The sequence below is a fragment of the Rhinatrema bivittatum genome, chromosome 1, assembly GCF_901001135.1.
Source record: "Rhinatrema bivittatum chromosome 1, aRhiBiv1.1, whole genome shotgun sequence".
NCBI classification, from domain to species: Eukaryota; Metazoa; Chordata; class Amphibia; order Gymnophiona; family Rhinatrematidae; genus Rhinatrema; species Rhinatrema bivittatum.
Window position 1 is genome coordinate 526,794,991 of NC_042615.1, and position 17,901 is coordinate 526,812,891.

The 17,901-nt window shown below is 43.3% G+C and overlaps 1 protein-coding gene and 1 long non-coding RNA gene across 3 annotated transcripts in view; one reads left to right on the forward strand and one right to left on the reverse strand.

Moving 5' to 3' along the window:
* The window catches only part of LOC115081435, a 68,519-nt gene extending 62,865 nt beyond the window's left edge, over positions 1-5,654 (reverse strand). The window contains exon 1 of the long non-coding RNA XR_003853801.1: positions 5,296-5,654. This is a non-coding gene — a long non-coding RNA (uncharacterized LOC115081435). The remainder of the gene's footprint in view (positions 1-5,295) is intronic.
* Positions 5,655-6,010: 356 nt separating this feature from the next.
* VLDLR (very low density lipoprotein receptor) overlaps positions 6,011-17,901 on the forward strand; it is a 103,814-nt gene continuing 91,923 nt past the window's right edge. For both annotated transcript variants that reach the window (XM_029613304.1, XM_029613313.1), the window contains exon 1: positions 6,011-6,237. In XM_029613304.1, coding sequence (XP_029469164.1) covers positions 6,168-6,237 — 70 coding nt within the window. In that variant the 5' untranslated portion in view covers positions 6,011-6,167. The remainder of the gene's footprint in view (positions 6,238-17,901) is intronic.

A 17,901-nucleotide genomic window follows, 5' to 3' on the forward strand; every position in this document is an offset into this window, starting at 1 on the left:
AAAACTTCGATTCTGTAGAACATTATGGCACACAACTCAATTCTGAGAAGCAAATTGTCCAAATGCTTCAGTGGAGCAAAAGGTCAGAAGATCTATTTGGGCCATACTAGGCTATCTGTTAAGACATGAATAATACAACATTAAAGCTGTATTCGCACTGGAAAAGTTGATGCACCCATTGTGCAAACACTGGTTGGATTGTTCTCATTCAGTTACAGATGTCAAAATTTTTGTTCTGTGTCGTTTTCAAAATCTCCCTGGAGGCAATGTTTCACTCCTCATACGGAGCCAGGAGCAACATTTTATTTTTGCATGGCAAACCCTGATGCCTCATGGATTAAATTCAGCTATTGAGTGGGAAGTCTTTTTATAACAACTATATTATATATTTTTCTATACATATATACACACAATATAGAAAATATTTTTCTAATTTTAAACACTTCTTTATAAAAAAGCTGCCCTAATTTTAAGCTGCTTTAATTTCCAACTTTGAATATTTCTTCATAAAAAAGCTGCTCTAAATTTAATTTAAATAATTAATAAATGTTGTCCACTCATGCTTCGGGTATTTAAGGTCTTAGTTTTTTTGAGTGCAGCAGCCTTGTTTTTGATTCCCGCGTATAGTGACAGCGAGAGGAAGGCTCAGGTTAGCTCCATTCCAGTAACTTTCTTTAATTTTATCTTCTCTAGAAGTATATGATTTAAGATCAGTGGTTTTTTATTATATTTTTTTTCAGATAATAAAAAAACTGTCCTTTGATAACTTACATTTGATTGACTTTGGCTGTGGGATTTAATATTTTTGCAATACAGAAACTGTGGGTAAGCAGTTAAAAATTCAAAAATTAATTCACGCTCAGTTACGTTTATTAATGGTTTTTGGATTTTATATTAATTTTTTTTAATAGAAACTTATTTGGTGCACTATTTACCCCCTGATGCAGTCTCGTTGAGCGAAACAAAAAGGCCTTTGTTGGGGACATTCTTGAACAACTGTATTTCTGTTTTCAACGCTGCACTCCTGGTTTGAACAGGTCATTTAATAGTGCCCAATGTGGCCATCATTTGAAATATAATAAGTTCTACCTGAGCTAACTGTAGAGGATTGTTCCTCGGTTTGAACAAAACATTAAATAGGCCTTATTGTGGCTACTTTTTGGAACATAATAGTATTGCAATTTTTAGATTTGTTCTGTTTTCACATTCTGGGGATATTTAGGTGATTCAATATACAGTACCTTCAGTCTTTTTCGATAATTTTTCATGAATTTTAAATAAGCTTTTTTGATATCTACATGATTGTCACTTTGATGTTGTGTATGCTATTTTTTTGTAAAAATATTTTTAGCCCTTGTTAAAAATAAATATTTTTTAATGTGTGGGATGTAAACTGGTTCATTAGTGTTCGTTTCCTGTAACTAGATATAGCCTCATTTATTGACACTTAAATTTTGTTATACTGCCTATTTCTTTTCTTTTCGCTATATATATATGTGTGTGTGTGTGTGTGAGTGAGAGCATTCACACCTGGCCCTGGTCCCATACCTTTGCATAGGTCACACCTGGCTCTGACCCTGCCTATCTCTCCCACTTCCTTTTGTCTAAAAATTAAGCCCTGGATTCCATTACTGAGAAATTAGTGGGCGAGGCTTCTTAAGCAGAGACTCCCAAAGAACCACCTTTGTCGTCTCCTTTGCATTGTTTAAGGATAGAGATGTTTTCTTTAAACAACATTTTAAATATAAGGAGACTTTATTTTGTGGCCATAGAGTGATGGTTTTTCCCGACGTATCTAGGGAGACACAGATCAGAAGAAAGCAATTTCTTAAATTAAAGCCTCGTGTTCTCTCAATTAGTGCTATGATCTCCATGCAAATGTATTATTACTTTTCAGGGAAATGTTTGTATTTGTGGATCTTTTACATTTGGAAACGTTTTTGCTGGATAAATCTAATGGGTAATTTTAGATACTAGTGGTCAGTTGAGAGTTATATGTGGCAGCTCCAATAATGTGGACTATATTTCAGTTCCTTATTTTGATTTATTAATGATTTTTATGTTTTTCTTTTTTATGTACTTTTTTTTTGCATTACATTAGTAAAATCAATAAAGAATTAATTATAATTTTAAAAATTAAAAATTAAATTTACCCGCATTGAGTGCAGTTAACATGGGTAAATCCTATGGACAATTCAATGTCAAATATTGCAGCAATTTTCAAAAGCCCAGTTACACGGGTAAAGTGCATTTATACATGTAAATGCTTTTGAAAATCAGGCCCATGATGTATAATTACAGTATAAACAGCCAGAATGATGTTTAAGGATATTTATAAAATTAGGAGCCATAGTTATAAATTCATATATGCCATTGATTCCCTAAAACTATAATATATGAAAGATTGAAGTATACTCAATTAAATAAAAGGGAGATGTAGTAAATAAGACCAAAGGAAGAAACATTATATATAAACCAGGCAAGCTAACATGTTCAGAAACATAACTAGGGCCATAGCTTCAACAAGTTTGTAGCCAGAATTGGCGGCGTGAGCGGTTGAGCAAACAGTCACTCTGCTTGCGTTTGGATTTCCTTTTTCAGCATGCCTTATGAAGAGAAAGGAGATTATGGGATCCTTTCTCTCCAAACCCACTGGTGCAGCAAAAGAACAATTGTTTTGTCTCCCGGGAACTTGGAGCAGGTTGGCCCATAGGCTGACCCCCATGGGCCAACCTGAGCTGCATGTGGAAGAGGTTTCTTTTCCCCCCCCCTCCAGACAGACCACCACCATCGCATCGAGACCTCGACCGTGGTTTGGTGCTGGCCCCCATCGCAGCTGGATGATGCGGGCACCGGGATCTGTAAGGACAGGGCTGCCCCAGTGCTTAGGCTCATGCGAACAACGTTGCAGCTGGAGGAGAGAGTGAGTCTGAAGTCAGAGTGTGGTGCCTCCTCCATGGCTGGAGATGAGGAGAGCTTTAGGTTTGGTTGGATGCCTTTGGGGAATGTGAGGAGATCTGCTTCTGAGTTAAACCCCGTCAATACCAGTCAGTGCATCTACCTTTCTTCCGGCAAAGTCTGTGGTGGTGACTTTAGACTCCATGGACTATGCCCTGGTGACACTTGACTCCTCGCTTACTAAATGCTCTTCAGACATTAATTTCCTAGCTCAGTCCATGAAAACGCTTAATCACGACCAGGAGTCCTATCCAAGAGATTTCAAAGGACAAGTGGAAATACTGGAGAAAGATATTAAGGATGCGAAGATGGTGAATGCCCCTATGGTCCTTGAGAAAATTCAGCTACTTTGGAAACTACAGTAGTTGAGGCATAATACTAGACACTGGACTTTTAAGTTCCTTAATTTCTGTAAGATTCCTGATACCACACCTACAGATACCTTTATGAAGTATTTCTTCCAAGTTCTCAGAATTCCAGCTGAGTTTACACTTCCTGGTCAATAAGGTATTTGTTCTTCCTGGTGGAAGAAGCGTGGGTGGAAAGAGGGAAGAACATGCATCTGCTCCGATCACATTGGACAGTCTGGACTTGACTGCTATGCTGGCACAGCCCACACTGGAAGAACAGCAAAGAGCCACTCCTTTTGGTTTCATTTGACTTTTCTGAGCAGGACTCATGTGTGAGCACGATCGGGCTTTTGCATTAATGGAAGGCTCAAACGTCTTGGGTCAAAGAATCTGTATTTTCCCAGCTCTAGCCAAAATAGCCAGGAAACCAGAGCTCTTACTTACTTACTTACTTATTTATTTATTTATTTATTTATACATACTGACATTCGATCTCAATTGAGATATCACACCGGTTTACATTCAGGTACTGTAGGTATTTCTCTATCCCCAGAGGGCTTACAATCTAAGTTTTTGTACCTGAGGCAATGGAGGTGGGTTTTTTTTTTCCTTCCTTACCCCGTAAATGTTATCGGGAAATACTGCAGTATGTCACAGTATATTTACTTAGCTTTTCCCAAGATTCTATGAAACTTACCAGACGCAGTCCTGTGCAGATGAAGGCCACATGCTTATGATCTTAGCCTGATTATTATAAGTTTAGGTGTTTACCTTTCTCATGTCCTTACAGATTCTTTCCTTTTTTTTCCTCCTACAACTTTCCATTTTTCTAATGGTAGGATAGATAATTCAATTAGTTTTATATTGTTTTTTTCTTGTATAGTTTTATGTTATATTGCTTTTCATCCTGTGTTTCTTCTAGCAGGATATTACTACTGATTGTATAGCTGAACATTAATAAAAATAATTCCAAAAAAATAATCTTTAGCCAGAATGCCTTACTAGGAAAGCTGAAACAGCAACACCGATGTAAATGATCAAACTTTGGACCACATGCCTTCAGATTAGCAACCTGGAGTCTTTGTAGGCTGTGGTGTGGTTAATCACGAGCATCATCCAAAGCTGTTGCGTCACTGTAGGTGTGGCTGGAATTTCTACTATGCACACCATTGACTGTAAGGTGCCTCCGCTCTACTGAAAACTCATTTATTGCAGGTTTTCCTGATAGGATAAATCCTTATTTTTAAACATGTTGTGTACTAAACTTTTCAAGTGCTTCTACATTAAACTAGGTTTTTAAAGGGTCTGTAATGTAAATTATACTCTGGTATCTATAAATATATATATATATATATATATATATATATATATATATATATATATATATATATATATATATATATATATAACCTGACTTTCCCATTTTTACCCAGCTTTTCGGGCTTTATGCATTTTGCTACACCCAGTCTGGTATTTTTATTGTAATTTACCATGAGAGTAGTACAGTCCCCAAGGTAACAGTTGTCCTAAAAGTATTTATATATAAAAATATAAGGCTAAAATGAAAGACTGTGTCCCTACCATAAGAAATGTACATATTTTAAAACAATTAAGAGCAGTCATATATCACCCTCAGTTACAGTCCTCCTGTTCCCACAAACCTAAATGCTTCAGAAAACCTTATAATTAGCTCATCTACAACACACTAGGAACAAAACTACCCATTCGCCAATGGCTCTTCCAAGATCAAAGCTTAAAAAGCTTTTATTTGTAGATCTACCATATATAATTTAGTGTAATTGGTAAATTAACTCTAACCTTTACCAGGCGAATGCAGACCCTGTAATTTCCCCATCAACAGTGTGCTCCAGCTCACTACTTTTCTATTCAACAGAAGAGGCCCACCCCCCAACAAGCCATTCCCACAACTAGCAAACGCAGCTCAACAAAATAATAAAGATACAGAAATGCACCATTCATTTCTTACCGTAGAAAGGTGTGTTTGGGGGACAGGCCTGCTTTCTAGTCTAAGCGGTCCTTTCTTGTGTCTGCTTTGGGGGTGGCTGTGCGTTCATGTAAAGGTAGAAGCAGGAAGAGGATTTACTAAACGTAGAATCAGTCCGACCCACTTTGCCGGGGTTTTGTTAAATATGAACCCTCATTCCTTATAGTTTTACTCAAGTTGCCCCCATCTTTAATTATTCCCCAACTATAATCCATTCGGTTTAGTTTTTCCCAATCATGGACCCCCATTAACTGAACCCCCTTTTTTTTTTTTTTACTTGTCTGTGAGTCTTGCTACCTTGTCCTGACTCAAGTGTAAACTCCAAGTTGTAAGGATTGTCTTTTGTGTACCTCCGTACAGGTAGTCGTGCATCTGGTATGCTCTCTATGCAAACGATTAATAATGATAATAAAATAACAATACAGTTGGGAAGGAGACATCGGGCTGGGATTCACCTGCCACCTGCGCGCACGCACACACACACGCCAGCCCAGCGCTGCTCGGCTCCCTCCCGTACAGCGCCGCGTAGCGCGGCGGCGGGGAAAGGAGCGATCGGGGCGCGATGGCGGGCGCTGAGCGGCCGCCGCTGAGCGCGGATCAGGAAATGAGGCCGGCGGCGGCGGCGGCGCGGCCGGGCGGGGGAGTAGTGAAGCGGCGGCCGGCACCGCCCCCAGCAGCCGCTATAAGGGAGCGCCACGCCGGTCACTTCGGTAGCGCTCTCTCTCGCACGCCCCCTCCTTCCTCGCCGCGGCCGTACGTGGAGGGCGTGCTGCAAGGTGGCGGTCCAGGTGAAGGGCCCTTTCTCCTCCTCCTCTCTCCGCATCGGGACGTTGCCGTGCGGCGGGCTCGGCGCCATGCTCCCCGCTCGGTGGCTTTTCTCCGCCCTGGTGCTGCTGCTGCTGCTAGCGTCTCGGGGTCTGCACGGTGAGTGAGCGCTGCCTCCATTTGTTGCGCTGCTGCTGCTGGCTATCCCCCGACCCCCCCCCCTCCCCCTCCAGTGGGGCTGCCCCTCTCTGCTCGCTTGTGGTGGGTGCAGGGGTTCCCCCTTGTTGCGCTCTATTTAGCGCACATATCTCTACAGCTGGCTGCCTTTCCCAGGACTCTAATCTTCTTCTTCTCCAGGGTTGAGTAGAGGTTACTCGCGTGTTTCGGCACGCATTTTCTTTTTCTTTTAAGGGAGGCTTCATCTATTATTGGGTGGGGGGAGCTTGCTATATCGCACTTGTCCGTCAGAGCTGAGAATCTCGCCTAGGCTCTTCTGCCCAACGCGCGTCGCCAGGCACCTTTGTAGCAGTTGGGGGGGGGGGAGACGGGTTCGGGTTGTACGTGTTTGGGGAGGGGGGCGGGAGTGACTGGGCCCGGGCTCCCTCCTGCATCCCCCGGGGATCGGGCTCTCCTACTCTGCCTGTACGCTGTGTGTTGGGTGGTGGCGGATGCTGTGCCCTGCTTCTTCAGAGGGTCTGTGGTAGAATTGGGTGCGTGTTCTAAAAATAGGCATCGAAGCCTAAAAAGACTGGAAATGCGCGTTATCGGTGGGTGTTTTGTTTTTTTGTGTATTACCTCCCCCCCCCCCCCCCTTCCCATTCATTTTTCAGATGGTGGAAATGTGGCTACTTGGCTCCCAGCTAGAGTTCACGTGCCAGCGGGTCTCTTAATCGAGAGGGACCGGCGTAGGTTTTAAGCATTTGTAACCTGCTCCCTTTTTCTTGTAAAGAAGCTGCTGTCTTCCTAGTCCTCGGCAGGAGACTCTAAGCAGCGCGTTTAACTGGAACGTGCGTGGCGGGAGGGGGGCACTAGTTCGCTGGGGGGAGGGAGAAGGCACATAAGATTTGTTATGTATGTTGCGCTGGGTCTGCAGTCAGGTGAAAGGTCAACAGTTTTTTTTTAATTGTTAAAGCAAATATTGTCCGATATACTCTACCGTGTTGTGATAGAGAGAGAACTGTTTTTGTAGCGGGGCTCTGATTGCATCAGAGGATACCCAGGTGTTTGCCTTTGTCCTGTCTTCCTGGACTGAACTTCATGCGAAAGATACAGGACGTGCTGCTGAGTGCATGTGTAGAAACTGGCACGTAGGTATATTGCTTTTTAAACTTAAATCTCTTCATATTGCCCTGGATTGCATCAGTTTTCCTGGCGTGAAGTCTGTTCTTCGAGGTCAAGGAGTTTTCGGCGAGAGGAAAAAGTTCTACCTTGTATTAACTCTTTAATATGCCAAACCTGTCTCATATTCTGCTAGTGCAGGGTAGGGCTTAAATACACCAGAGACTTACCAGCTGGGAATACATGCAGATTTTTTTTTTCTTACATTTCTATCATTTTGGACTATAACCATATAACTTAGTCTAAGTATTACTTTGTGCCAAAATTCATGGCTTTCCAAATGTCCAAAACCTATTGTGACCAGCAGTATGAAGTAAAACGTTTCTTCTGTATTAAGTGTCTGAAGGCTTGCCTTCCTTCATGGGTTCTGAACTCTGATTTCCAGTTGCTAGCATCAGTCTTTCATTATCTGAATCATATCATCTCTTAATGTGGTTCTCTCCTCTAGGTTGCTCCCCCCAAACTCTGCTCTTATTCTCCCCTTCCCCTCTTAAGTTCACCTCTGTTTAAATACATAGAATACCTACCCCTGGTGTGTTTTTTATATATTTTTTTAAAGAATACAGGGTTTTCATATTATTATGCTCTGCAAGCACTTAAAGAAACCAGCATCTAACCCTTGGCATAGCCTCTTGGGGGGGAGCTATTTTTAGCATCCATATCTCGCCTTTAATCTGATAATCACCTCTAGATCCTAATGTAGGGTAGAGCACTGTTTCTTAACCCAGTCCTCAAATCTCAGGAGTTCCCTGACATGCATGAAAGCTGCATGCACTGACTCAATTGTATGTATCTCTCTCATATGCATACTCGCTGTGGACTTCATGGAAACCAGACTTGGTTGAGGTACACTGCCTTACAGATGAAGGGATATGATGGGCATTTCGGTATGCCATGGGTTGACATAATGCACAACTTTTTTTCAGTAGAAAAACTAACTCAAGGCTTAAAACATGAATTACAAAGTAAACTAGTAACTCTAGAAAACATCTTGAGTGTCGCATGTATGAACTCCTCTTAAATCTTTTTTTGAAGGGAAGTAGAAGCAATAATAACTTAGGATAATGGAGAGAACAGTATGCTTGCAAGTTCCTTTGAAAATGAAAGGGCAAGACTAGTCGGTGGCAGTGATTAACTTTTTTTTTTTGTGACATGCAATTACCTTCCTCCCTTCCATGGCAAGCAGCACTTACCTGCTGCTTCCTACTGAAGTTGGATCTGTGTGGGGTCAGCAGGTCTTGTGAAGCCGTAGTACCCCCTCCCCCCACACAAGCAGAAGGGACGTCAGTGGAGGAGCACGTCTTGGCTGTTCTTCCCAGCAGGGGGGGCTGGGTGAGAGCAAGAGTTGCTGTTGGGAGCAGGTCATAGCAGCCATCTTTCCTGTGGCATAGGAAACAGAAGCACATTGGGTAAGGCTAGCCTCATCAAATTCTCTTGCACTAAAGGGGCTTTCATGGAAATACCCCCCCCCCCTACTGGCAAGTGAGGCTAAACAGTTCTCTTCCAACTGTATATGAAAAGGATGGCGGCAGGCCAGCTAAGTTATTGAAAATAGTGCAAGGTCTACACCAAAAGCATTATGGAAAGACTTAAGACTGTTTGCTGATAAGGAGAAAATTCAGATGTCTAAAAGGCATAAAAAGGACCCAGGAAGCTTTCTGGGAGGGGGGGAAGGGTTCTAGAACATGAGGTTCCATGGAGCAGAGATCTTAGGAGTAATAGCAGAAAATAACTTGCAGCCGTTCCACACATCACCATCCTTTCAGTAATAGAACAGTTAACATGAGATGAGTAGGGGAAAAGCCAGAAATCAAGGTGGATGGTTTTGTGTACGATGCCAGAGTGAGCAGACAGGAGTCTAGTACTTATCTGCTGTCCTTGCTTTGCTTTCCAAAGCATTTAATTTGAACGAACAGTCTCGTAATCAGAAATAATACTTCCAAATTTTTTTTTTGCCAAGATAGATTCGTGGATTATATTCGTGTCCTGATTAGGGATAGGCATGTGCCAAATTCTAAGGGCACCCAAAAACACACCTGCTGCTGCTGCTGCTCTGGGGGTGAAAGCACACGCTCATTCCTTGATCCAGGGGTGTTTGTAATCTTAAATCTGGTGCTCTGTGAACTATTCAAAATATCACTTAATGTGTCCTAAGAATGGAGTTGTCTGCCCAGTCCTGTGATTCCAGTAGGGGATGGCAGAACTAGCGTGTTGGCAACTCTGGAGGCCAAGGATCTGTTAGTCCTGCTTGAGTGGTCTTAAGTGTTGCAAGTCACCAGCTCTACCCTTCATCCCGGAGTAACAGCCTAGCTTCTCAGTGAGTGGGGCTCTATTCTCATGAATCCGCAGCTTCTTGCTCCTTTGCACAGACTTATCTGAGTAGCAGTACTAACTGTCTATTGCACTACATGAGATAAAATACTGTCCCATCTTGCTTCTCATGGGGATGGAGTTATCATCTTGAGCAAACACCACTTGGGTGTTTCCAATAAGCCAGTTCTGCCCTCCCCCCCCCCCCCTACTGGAATCGCAGGACTACTACCACCATCCTTTCTATATTTGCCTTGCTGCTCCCCCCCCCACCCACACATGAGCCCAATTGTGCATATACAATCTCCTTTAAGCCTGTTACTGCACGCAGGCCTCTCTGTACACTGGAATGATTTTGTGGTGTCCCTGATCTGTACAGGCAAAGTACTCGCTAACTGACATCTTTCATGCTTTACCAGATAGGAGGGGGATTTCCACTGGCCATCCAAGCTCCAACTTGAGTACTAAAACAAGGATTGTTGCTGAGCTTGACAACATACAAGAACTAGACTCAGTCTTAAGTCTCTCTTCCAAAGAACAGGCTTCATCTTCATGCCATTCTTCCTGTTACCTAACTTACCTGTATTTAATTCCCACCTTCCCAGTATACTGTCATGTCTTGCTGCCTATATGCCAGTCTCTTCCACTTCTGCCCTGTCCATTATGCTGCTCCAAGCAAGGATGGACTCCACTCTGACATACCAGATGGATCAAGGTTTTGTTTTCTTCATTTCAGCAGTAATACTTTTAACTCTTAATTGCTGTTTACACAGAACTGTGTATACAAAGCTTTATTGCTGGGAAAACAGGTGCTTCAACTCACATCCTTGTTTGTGGTGGTCAATTTAATTTCTCTTCTGAATGTAAATATGCTTCCCCCATCACCAATTTACTAATCCTTCATCTCCCCCCCCCCCCCCCAAGTTTGTAACTGTGGTGCTCTCCTCATCCCTTTCACCAACTAGATTTCCCTCTCACTCCATATTACCCATTTAATTGGGGTCTCCTTTCTCTTCCCCAGTCTCCCTCTTCAGTATGCCTGTGGCTTCTCTACGTGACATGCAGACTTAATAACCTAAAAGGGGCAGTATGAAGTGGAGCAGCTGTAAGGAACAAGGAGCCAGACTGCTTCTTACCTGCTGTAGCTTAAGAGTTAATAGCACAGCTTCCCAACCTTTTCAAGCCCAAAGCTCACCTACATTAATAAACATCATGTGGCACACCAGCCTCCACAGGGCAGGCAGTGCAGCACGGAGAGGACTTCTATGGCCAAAAGAGAAGCAAGGGAACCACTCAAAGCCCTACTAGTCTCTTCAAAGCTTCTCAACCAGGGGTGAGATGTGCCCAGACATAAACAGCTAACTCCTGTACATACAAGTGCAGGAGAAGGGAGAAGCTACCCATTGGCTCTGTTAGCTACATTAACTGCTGCATGCAGCTTCCAGATTTCCTCCACTGTACTCCCAGTATTCAGAATAAGTAGCATCCAATGGTCAGTGCACACTAGTCCCACCCCACCCTGATCAGTCTCTCAGCCTGGGAATAGGACAGAAGCTGATTAGGTGCTGTGCAACACATATAGTACAAAGCAGGGCCCAGTTATCACTGCTCTGCATGCTGCCCATTAATTACCATGCTCAAGGGCTCTTGTACCTGGGAGGAAGAGGTGTGCATGATTATACATGCTCTCAAAGGAGTTGTAAGTATTTGAGAGCTGTTGCTGTGGTGAGCTCTGCTCTTAGCTCAAGTGCTAGCCTGGATCTAAGCATCAGGCAATCTTAGTGGTGCACTGGGTTAGGGCAGGGATTCTGACATCCCAGTTCTTGAGGGTCACAATCCAGTCTGCATTTCTACAGTAATGGAGGCAGTACCTGCTAATCTCCTGCAGGTACTAGTACCTGCTAATCTCCTGCAGGTACTAGTACCTGCTAATCTCCTGCAGGTACTAGTACCTGCTAATCTCCTGCAGGTACTGCCTCCATGTAAATGACAGTACAGTGTGGGAAAGTTAACATGCTTCTCTTGACTATGGCTTAGGGAGCATGGGGATGAGTGAATCTACCTCTGGCTAAAGATGCCTTTCCCTTACAGTACTTCCTGTGCTCCCTGGTTTGAGCACCTGTAGGGCAGAACAGAATCTATAGACTGAAGAACAAATACATGACATCTAAATTGTATGCAGAATGCACCAAAATGATGGGGGGGAGGGGGAATGGAACAGCTCCCCTGTGAGGAAAGACTAAAGAAGTTAGACTAGGGGGCACTCCATGAAGTTAGCATGTGGCACATTTAAAACTAATCAGTTTTTTCACACAACGCACAATTAAATTCTGGAATTTGTTGCCAGAGGATGTGGTTAGTGCAGCTGGGTTTAAAAAAGGATTGGATAAGTTCTTGGAGAAGTCATTATCTGCTATTAAGTAAGTTGACTTAGAAAATAGCCACTGCTATTGCTAGCAACAGTAGCCTGGGATAGACTTAGTTTTTGGGTACTTGCCAGGTTCTTATGGCCTGGATTGGCCACTGTTGGAAACAGGATGCTGGGCTGGATGGACCCTTGGTCTGACCCAGTATGGCATGTTATGTTTTTAAATGCATGGCTCCACTAAACATCTCAATTAGTACCACTGGCTCATTCTTCCCATAATAAAGTTTTGAGTTTTGGCTATTTCTTAACCATGGATGCTGCAGTCATCTGCAGCACTTGAGTTTTTAACTTAAGCACTGGTAAAAGGAATATTGGGTAAACTAAGATCTGAGTTGAGAGGGGGGACCCTTGGTCTTTTGGCTGATCTTCAGAGCCTATACATTACTGGGGGGGCTGCCATACCTTTTTGAGGCAGTTACTTGACTTTTTTTTTTTAAAGCAGGAGAGTAAAGATTAGTCCACATTGGTAACAGCTTTGGAAAGTACCACCTTACTGAACTTAAAATACAAACATGAGGTTCTTGACGACCTATAAAAGTTTGTGTAGGCCCCCCATGGATTAGCTGCTGTAAATAAGGGGGAAGACAGGTAACTGCAACCAAAATCCAGCAGCAATGGCCATTTACAAATCATAGGTCCTGCAAATTGAATGTGCATTCTCCATGATTTGTTTATAAAAATAGTAAAACATAAGTCCACTGCATTAGCTGCCAAGGTCTGTTCCCCTTCAGCTGATGGGAGGCAAAGGGTTAATAGATGTAGTGTGCTTGGCACAAGCATTGAGACCACATGGGGCAAACTGGTTTTAGACATCTTCCCCTCAGACTTTGAGCAGGCTTTCTTGACTTGTTCCCTGTTGTGACCAATATTTTCACTGAAGTAAAAAACCTGCACTGTTAGCAATAAGCATGCAAATGCCACACTACAGAAACCTACAACCTGAAAACCAGTCTTACTATGTGCCTTTGGCAGTTGAATGCCGTAGGAATCATGCGTTAAGAAGGGGCATTTAAGATTAGATATCGCACATCTGACTTAACGTTGTAAGGAAGCTGTCTGGTGGAACATGTCTAACTCTTTTTTTTTTTTTTTTTTTTTTTTTTTTTATTCTGCTGTGCCTCTATTGTGTCTGGATTCCTTAAGTCCTGCTATGCTCATGTTCTGTGTAGTCACATTTTGTTTTAGGGCTCCAGATCAGCTTTGCTCTCCTTAAATTACAAACAGGTTGGTTACTGCACCATGAAAACCACCTGCTGGGCTCTGATCATGACATAAGTCATTACCTTGCTTGTGCAAGGGGAAATTGGGAGTTGCTTGTTCAATAGTATAGTGTAGGCAGCCAGGACCACTTCTTCCTTCTGCCAATGTCCTTTAAAATATAGCCACTCAAAAACACTACAGGACAACATTTGGAACCAACAAGGCCGCAGCTTTATTTAACAATCAGTCATGCCCGAGCCAAAATGTGTATCATTCCCCCCCCCCCCCCCCCCCCCCCCACACACACACACCCCATTGCTTTGATAGTGACAATCGGCATCACACCAGCAAGATGGTCTTTGCTAGGTCACCTGCCTAGCCATTCCATTCGTGAACTCATTTGACAACCACCACCCAGCAAGGAGCTCCTGCAGGGACAGCTGTGCCCCTATTCAACTGGAACTTGGCTCCTGGCAAGCCCTGTGATCAATCAGCATGAAGCTGCCCGCCCTCTCCAGCTGCAACAAAACTTGCCCCATGAAACAACCATAATAAATCGGGTGGGAGGAAACGGCAGACTGGAGAGATGGGTAAGCCTCCTGCTCAGAGCTAACTCCTCTCTATTCTGCTGACGTGCCCCACCCACAGCCCAATGGGGCCTGCAATCCAGGCTGATTCAAAAAGAAACGTGCAGTTCCCATGGGAACCCTGGCTATGGGCATGCATGTCAGAGCGCTCTGCCCATAGGCCCTCCCCCTCCTTACTGACACAACGCTAGCTGCAGGGAGGGCCTGGCACCACATTACATTGGACAGGTGTGCACAGAGCATGCCTGCCCTGCCAGAGTGCTAAAAAGGGAAAACCAAGTCAAAAACAGGTGTAATTAGGCCTTTTGGGGTCTAAGCATCTGAGTGACTTTCTAGGTGCAGTGTTCCCAACTTTTTTGTTTTTTCAAAATTCCCCCCCCCCCCCCCCCCCCCCCCCATCCTTTACTAAGCATAGGATGAATCCTGCATAAACATTCAAAACTTAAATATAAAGCCTATGGAACTAAAAAATCCAACCAGTTCCCTGGTTACTGCAAGTCTCTCCTGAGACCAGCCTGTAAGAGTTGTGGTTGAAGGGGATAAGGTTCTCATTTATCTCTGCCATGACCAGAGCATGTCCCTCTCTCTCTCGCTGAGGGACACTTGAGTCCTGCAGTTTCAAAGGTGGTTGGTGATTTGTAAAACGTAGGGGTTTCTTTAATAGAACACAATATTGCCTTGGGGCCAGTGATATCTACTGCTGTGCAGAGGATCTGGGTTTGAGTCTTAAGTAGAGTGCTTAGTGATCACATCAGCCAGGTTTTAACAGGCTTTGTTCATGGTCATTGATATGGCACATAGTAGCCCAAAAGACTGCTTCTAATTGAGCTGGGAGCCCGCCCAAGTAAGAGGAAAGTGCTGACCCTCACTTGTCTTCCTCACTTAAGTCTACTGTCAAATAGTCAACTTTTATTTGCCAATACCCCTGTTACTCTAATCCAGCCTAGCTTCTAATTCTGGCTTAATCTTGCAGGTCACTTTTAGATGTGCATGACAAACCACTATGCCTCAATTAGTAACTGTACCAGTTTTTTATATGCATGGTCACTTCAGAAAGTGATATGAAGGTCAACCTAGGAAACTATATCCTGGGATACTTTATCTGGCATTTTAGTTTGGTCATCCTGGAGATCAACTCTAGGCATAGTTAAAGGTAGTATATATTCAGGCTTCAATCTGGGACTTGAGCTGGTTTGAGTGACTGCATTGCATACTGCAGTCCTGGAATAGAGGCTATGGGGTTTGTAGCATGTTCTCATGAGTAAGAACATAAGAGATGCCATACAGGGTCAGACCAAGGGTCCATCAAGCCTAAAATCCTGTTTCTAATAGTATCTAAGTCAAAGTTCCTGGCAAGTACCCAAACACTAAATATCAAGCTGCTGTTTATTAGTTAACAGCAGTTTATGGACTCTTCCTCTAGGAACTTGTCAACTTTTTTTTTAAGCCCAGTTACAGTAACTGCTGTAACCACATCCTCTGGCAACAAATTCCAGAGCTTAACTATGTGCTGAGTGGAGAAAAATTCTTAAATTGTTTAAATGAGCTCCTTGCTAATTTAATAGGAGGACTAGGGGGTACTCCATAATCTGAGTAAACAGACATATAAACTTGCTCAAGTCCCCTCATGATTTTGTAGACCTCATTCCTCCCCCCTCAGTTTTCTCTTTTCCAAACTGAACAGACCTCACTTCCTTAGCCTTTCCTCAGAGCAGCTGTTCCATGCCCCTTATTTTGGTTGCCCTTCTCTGTATTTTCTCTAGTGCAACTATATCCTTTTTTGCGATGCAGTGACCAGAACTGCACGCAGTCTTGCCATGGCGTGATAGGCACTGACATCTATCACTTGTTTGCCATTCCCTTCTTTAATTCCTAACATTGTTTGCTCTTTTTGTTCTCCACAGCACACAGAGCTGACTATTTCAATGTATTATCCACTCTAATGCCTAGATCTTTCCTGAGGGATAATGCCTAAGAATCTAACATTGTAACTATATGCAATGCATCACTTTGCACTTGTCCACCTTAAACTTCATCTGCCATTTGGAAACCCAATTTTGCAGTCTCCCAAGGTCCTCCTGCAACTTAACTTTTCAGCTCTGGTCCCTGTGGCTGCAAATGGTATCTTCTCTGGGTAACCAAAAGATGTAAAAGTGGAATCATTTTGACCAACCAAATGTGGCACTCCACTCAGTGGTGTCTAACAGCTAAATCAGTATTGCATTGTGATTAGTCCTGAACAGTGCAATAGAGTGCAAGTTTTTAACATATTAACTGGCAGAACAAGCTACTAAAGCAACCCATATAAACTTGGATAGGAGTAACTAATTTCCCTGAATCTGGGCCTCAGGCACACCCAGCTTGCCTGCAAGGCTTTTCCATGTTATCAGATCTTCAAGGATCAGGAGTGAGTCTTGTTTGCCTTCAGATCAGGTGCAAAATGGGAAGGCACCTGCCTGAAGCTGATATCCAGGCCAGTGCCCAAGCTCTGCTCTCAGCAGTGGCTCTTGCATGAAGAAACACTTGAACATGCCACTTCTTGCTGCAGTATGCGGGGCATGGACCCACTCTGTGCTGCTCACATTATCCCATCTTTCCAGCCACTTATCACCAAGCTGAGTGAAACAGAGCAGGCAGTAGATGTGACTTGGTTTTGGGAGCAGTAGCCAAGTTACGGTAACTCTAGCTGGCTGTCCACACAGCACTTTCTCTCCACTTCTGCACCTCTCTATAGAAGGAGCTGGTCCATTATGATAGGTTCATGTTATGTCTTCATTCCCCCTCTGTTTAAAACTTGGCAGCCTGAATTTCAGTACTTCCTAGTTCTTCTTACCAGATGAGTTCCCCCATATCAGCCGTGCCATGTGTGGAGGCTGGGGAAATAAAATACACTTCCAAATATCAAAATAAGAAATAACAGCAAAAAGTAAGTTCTGTTCTTTGAACCATAGCAATAACCCAAGCTTCCAATATCACATCAGTTTAAGTCCAATATTCAGGGGTTTTGTATCAGATTCCTTCCTGTGATGCCACCTTTTTGGGGGTGTGGCACTCTAGCTAAGAGATTCCCCCCCCCCCCCCCCCCCCTGGATTTCAGAGCAAAGGAGTTGAAATCCTGAAGGAATATCAGATACAAACTACTTCTGGAGGATCCAAGGATCTGAAGTCTCTACTTTCCACAGGGTCTCAGGACTACAGTACTTCAATGGACCTCAGCTCATCACTTTCAATTTTGATATTGGGAGAGTTTGACTCAAATTACATTTGGACTTTGATTTGACCAGTTTCAAGGGAAGGGTGTATCACAGTATCCCAGAAGATTGGAGTAAGTGTTTGTCTGAGGTGACCATAAGAAGCTTTGATCCTTCTTGATATATAACTTGAAAGGGCTACACTCAAGTGAGACTTTAGTTTTTCTAGTTTTTGAAGGAAAGTTAACTTGGACCAATTGCAGTTGGATGTTTGTACATGGGGACAACTGTCCTGCAGTTCTGTATTTTGGATTTTCTTCTGTTTGCTGGCTGACTTTTTATATATATATATATATATATACTGGAACCCCATTCTAGTTTTCCAGACTTGCAAGGGGAGCATTTTTTCTCCATGGATAATGGTATGTGAGAAACTCCCAAGATGGACAAACTTAATCTTTATTTCTGATGCTGTCCTTATTTTTTGGCATTGTGGCTTAGATTATTAAGGTTGCAGTAAAGGCTAGATCTTCTCTGGACTCCAGGGGAGTGTTGGTCTGATTTTTCTCTTCCTACCCTTGCTGCTGTTGCCTTCATGGCTCCTTCTCTGGACTGCTTGGCACCTGTTGGCACCCCCTACCTTCAATGTGAGCATTAGTAGATGTGCCAGAGGGCTGCTGAAGGCTAATCTTCTGCCCCATCCAGACTGAGCCTGGATCTGTACCATCCCAAAGTGAAAGATAAAGCACCAAATTTGGGGACTGGTGTT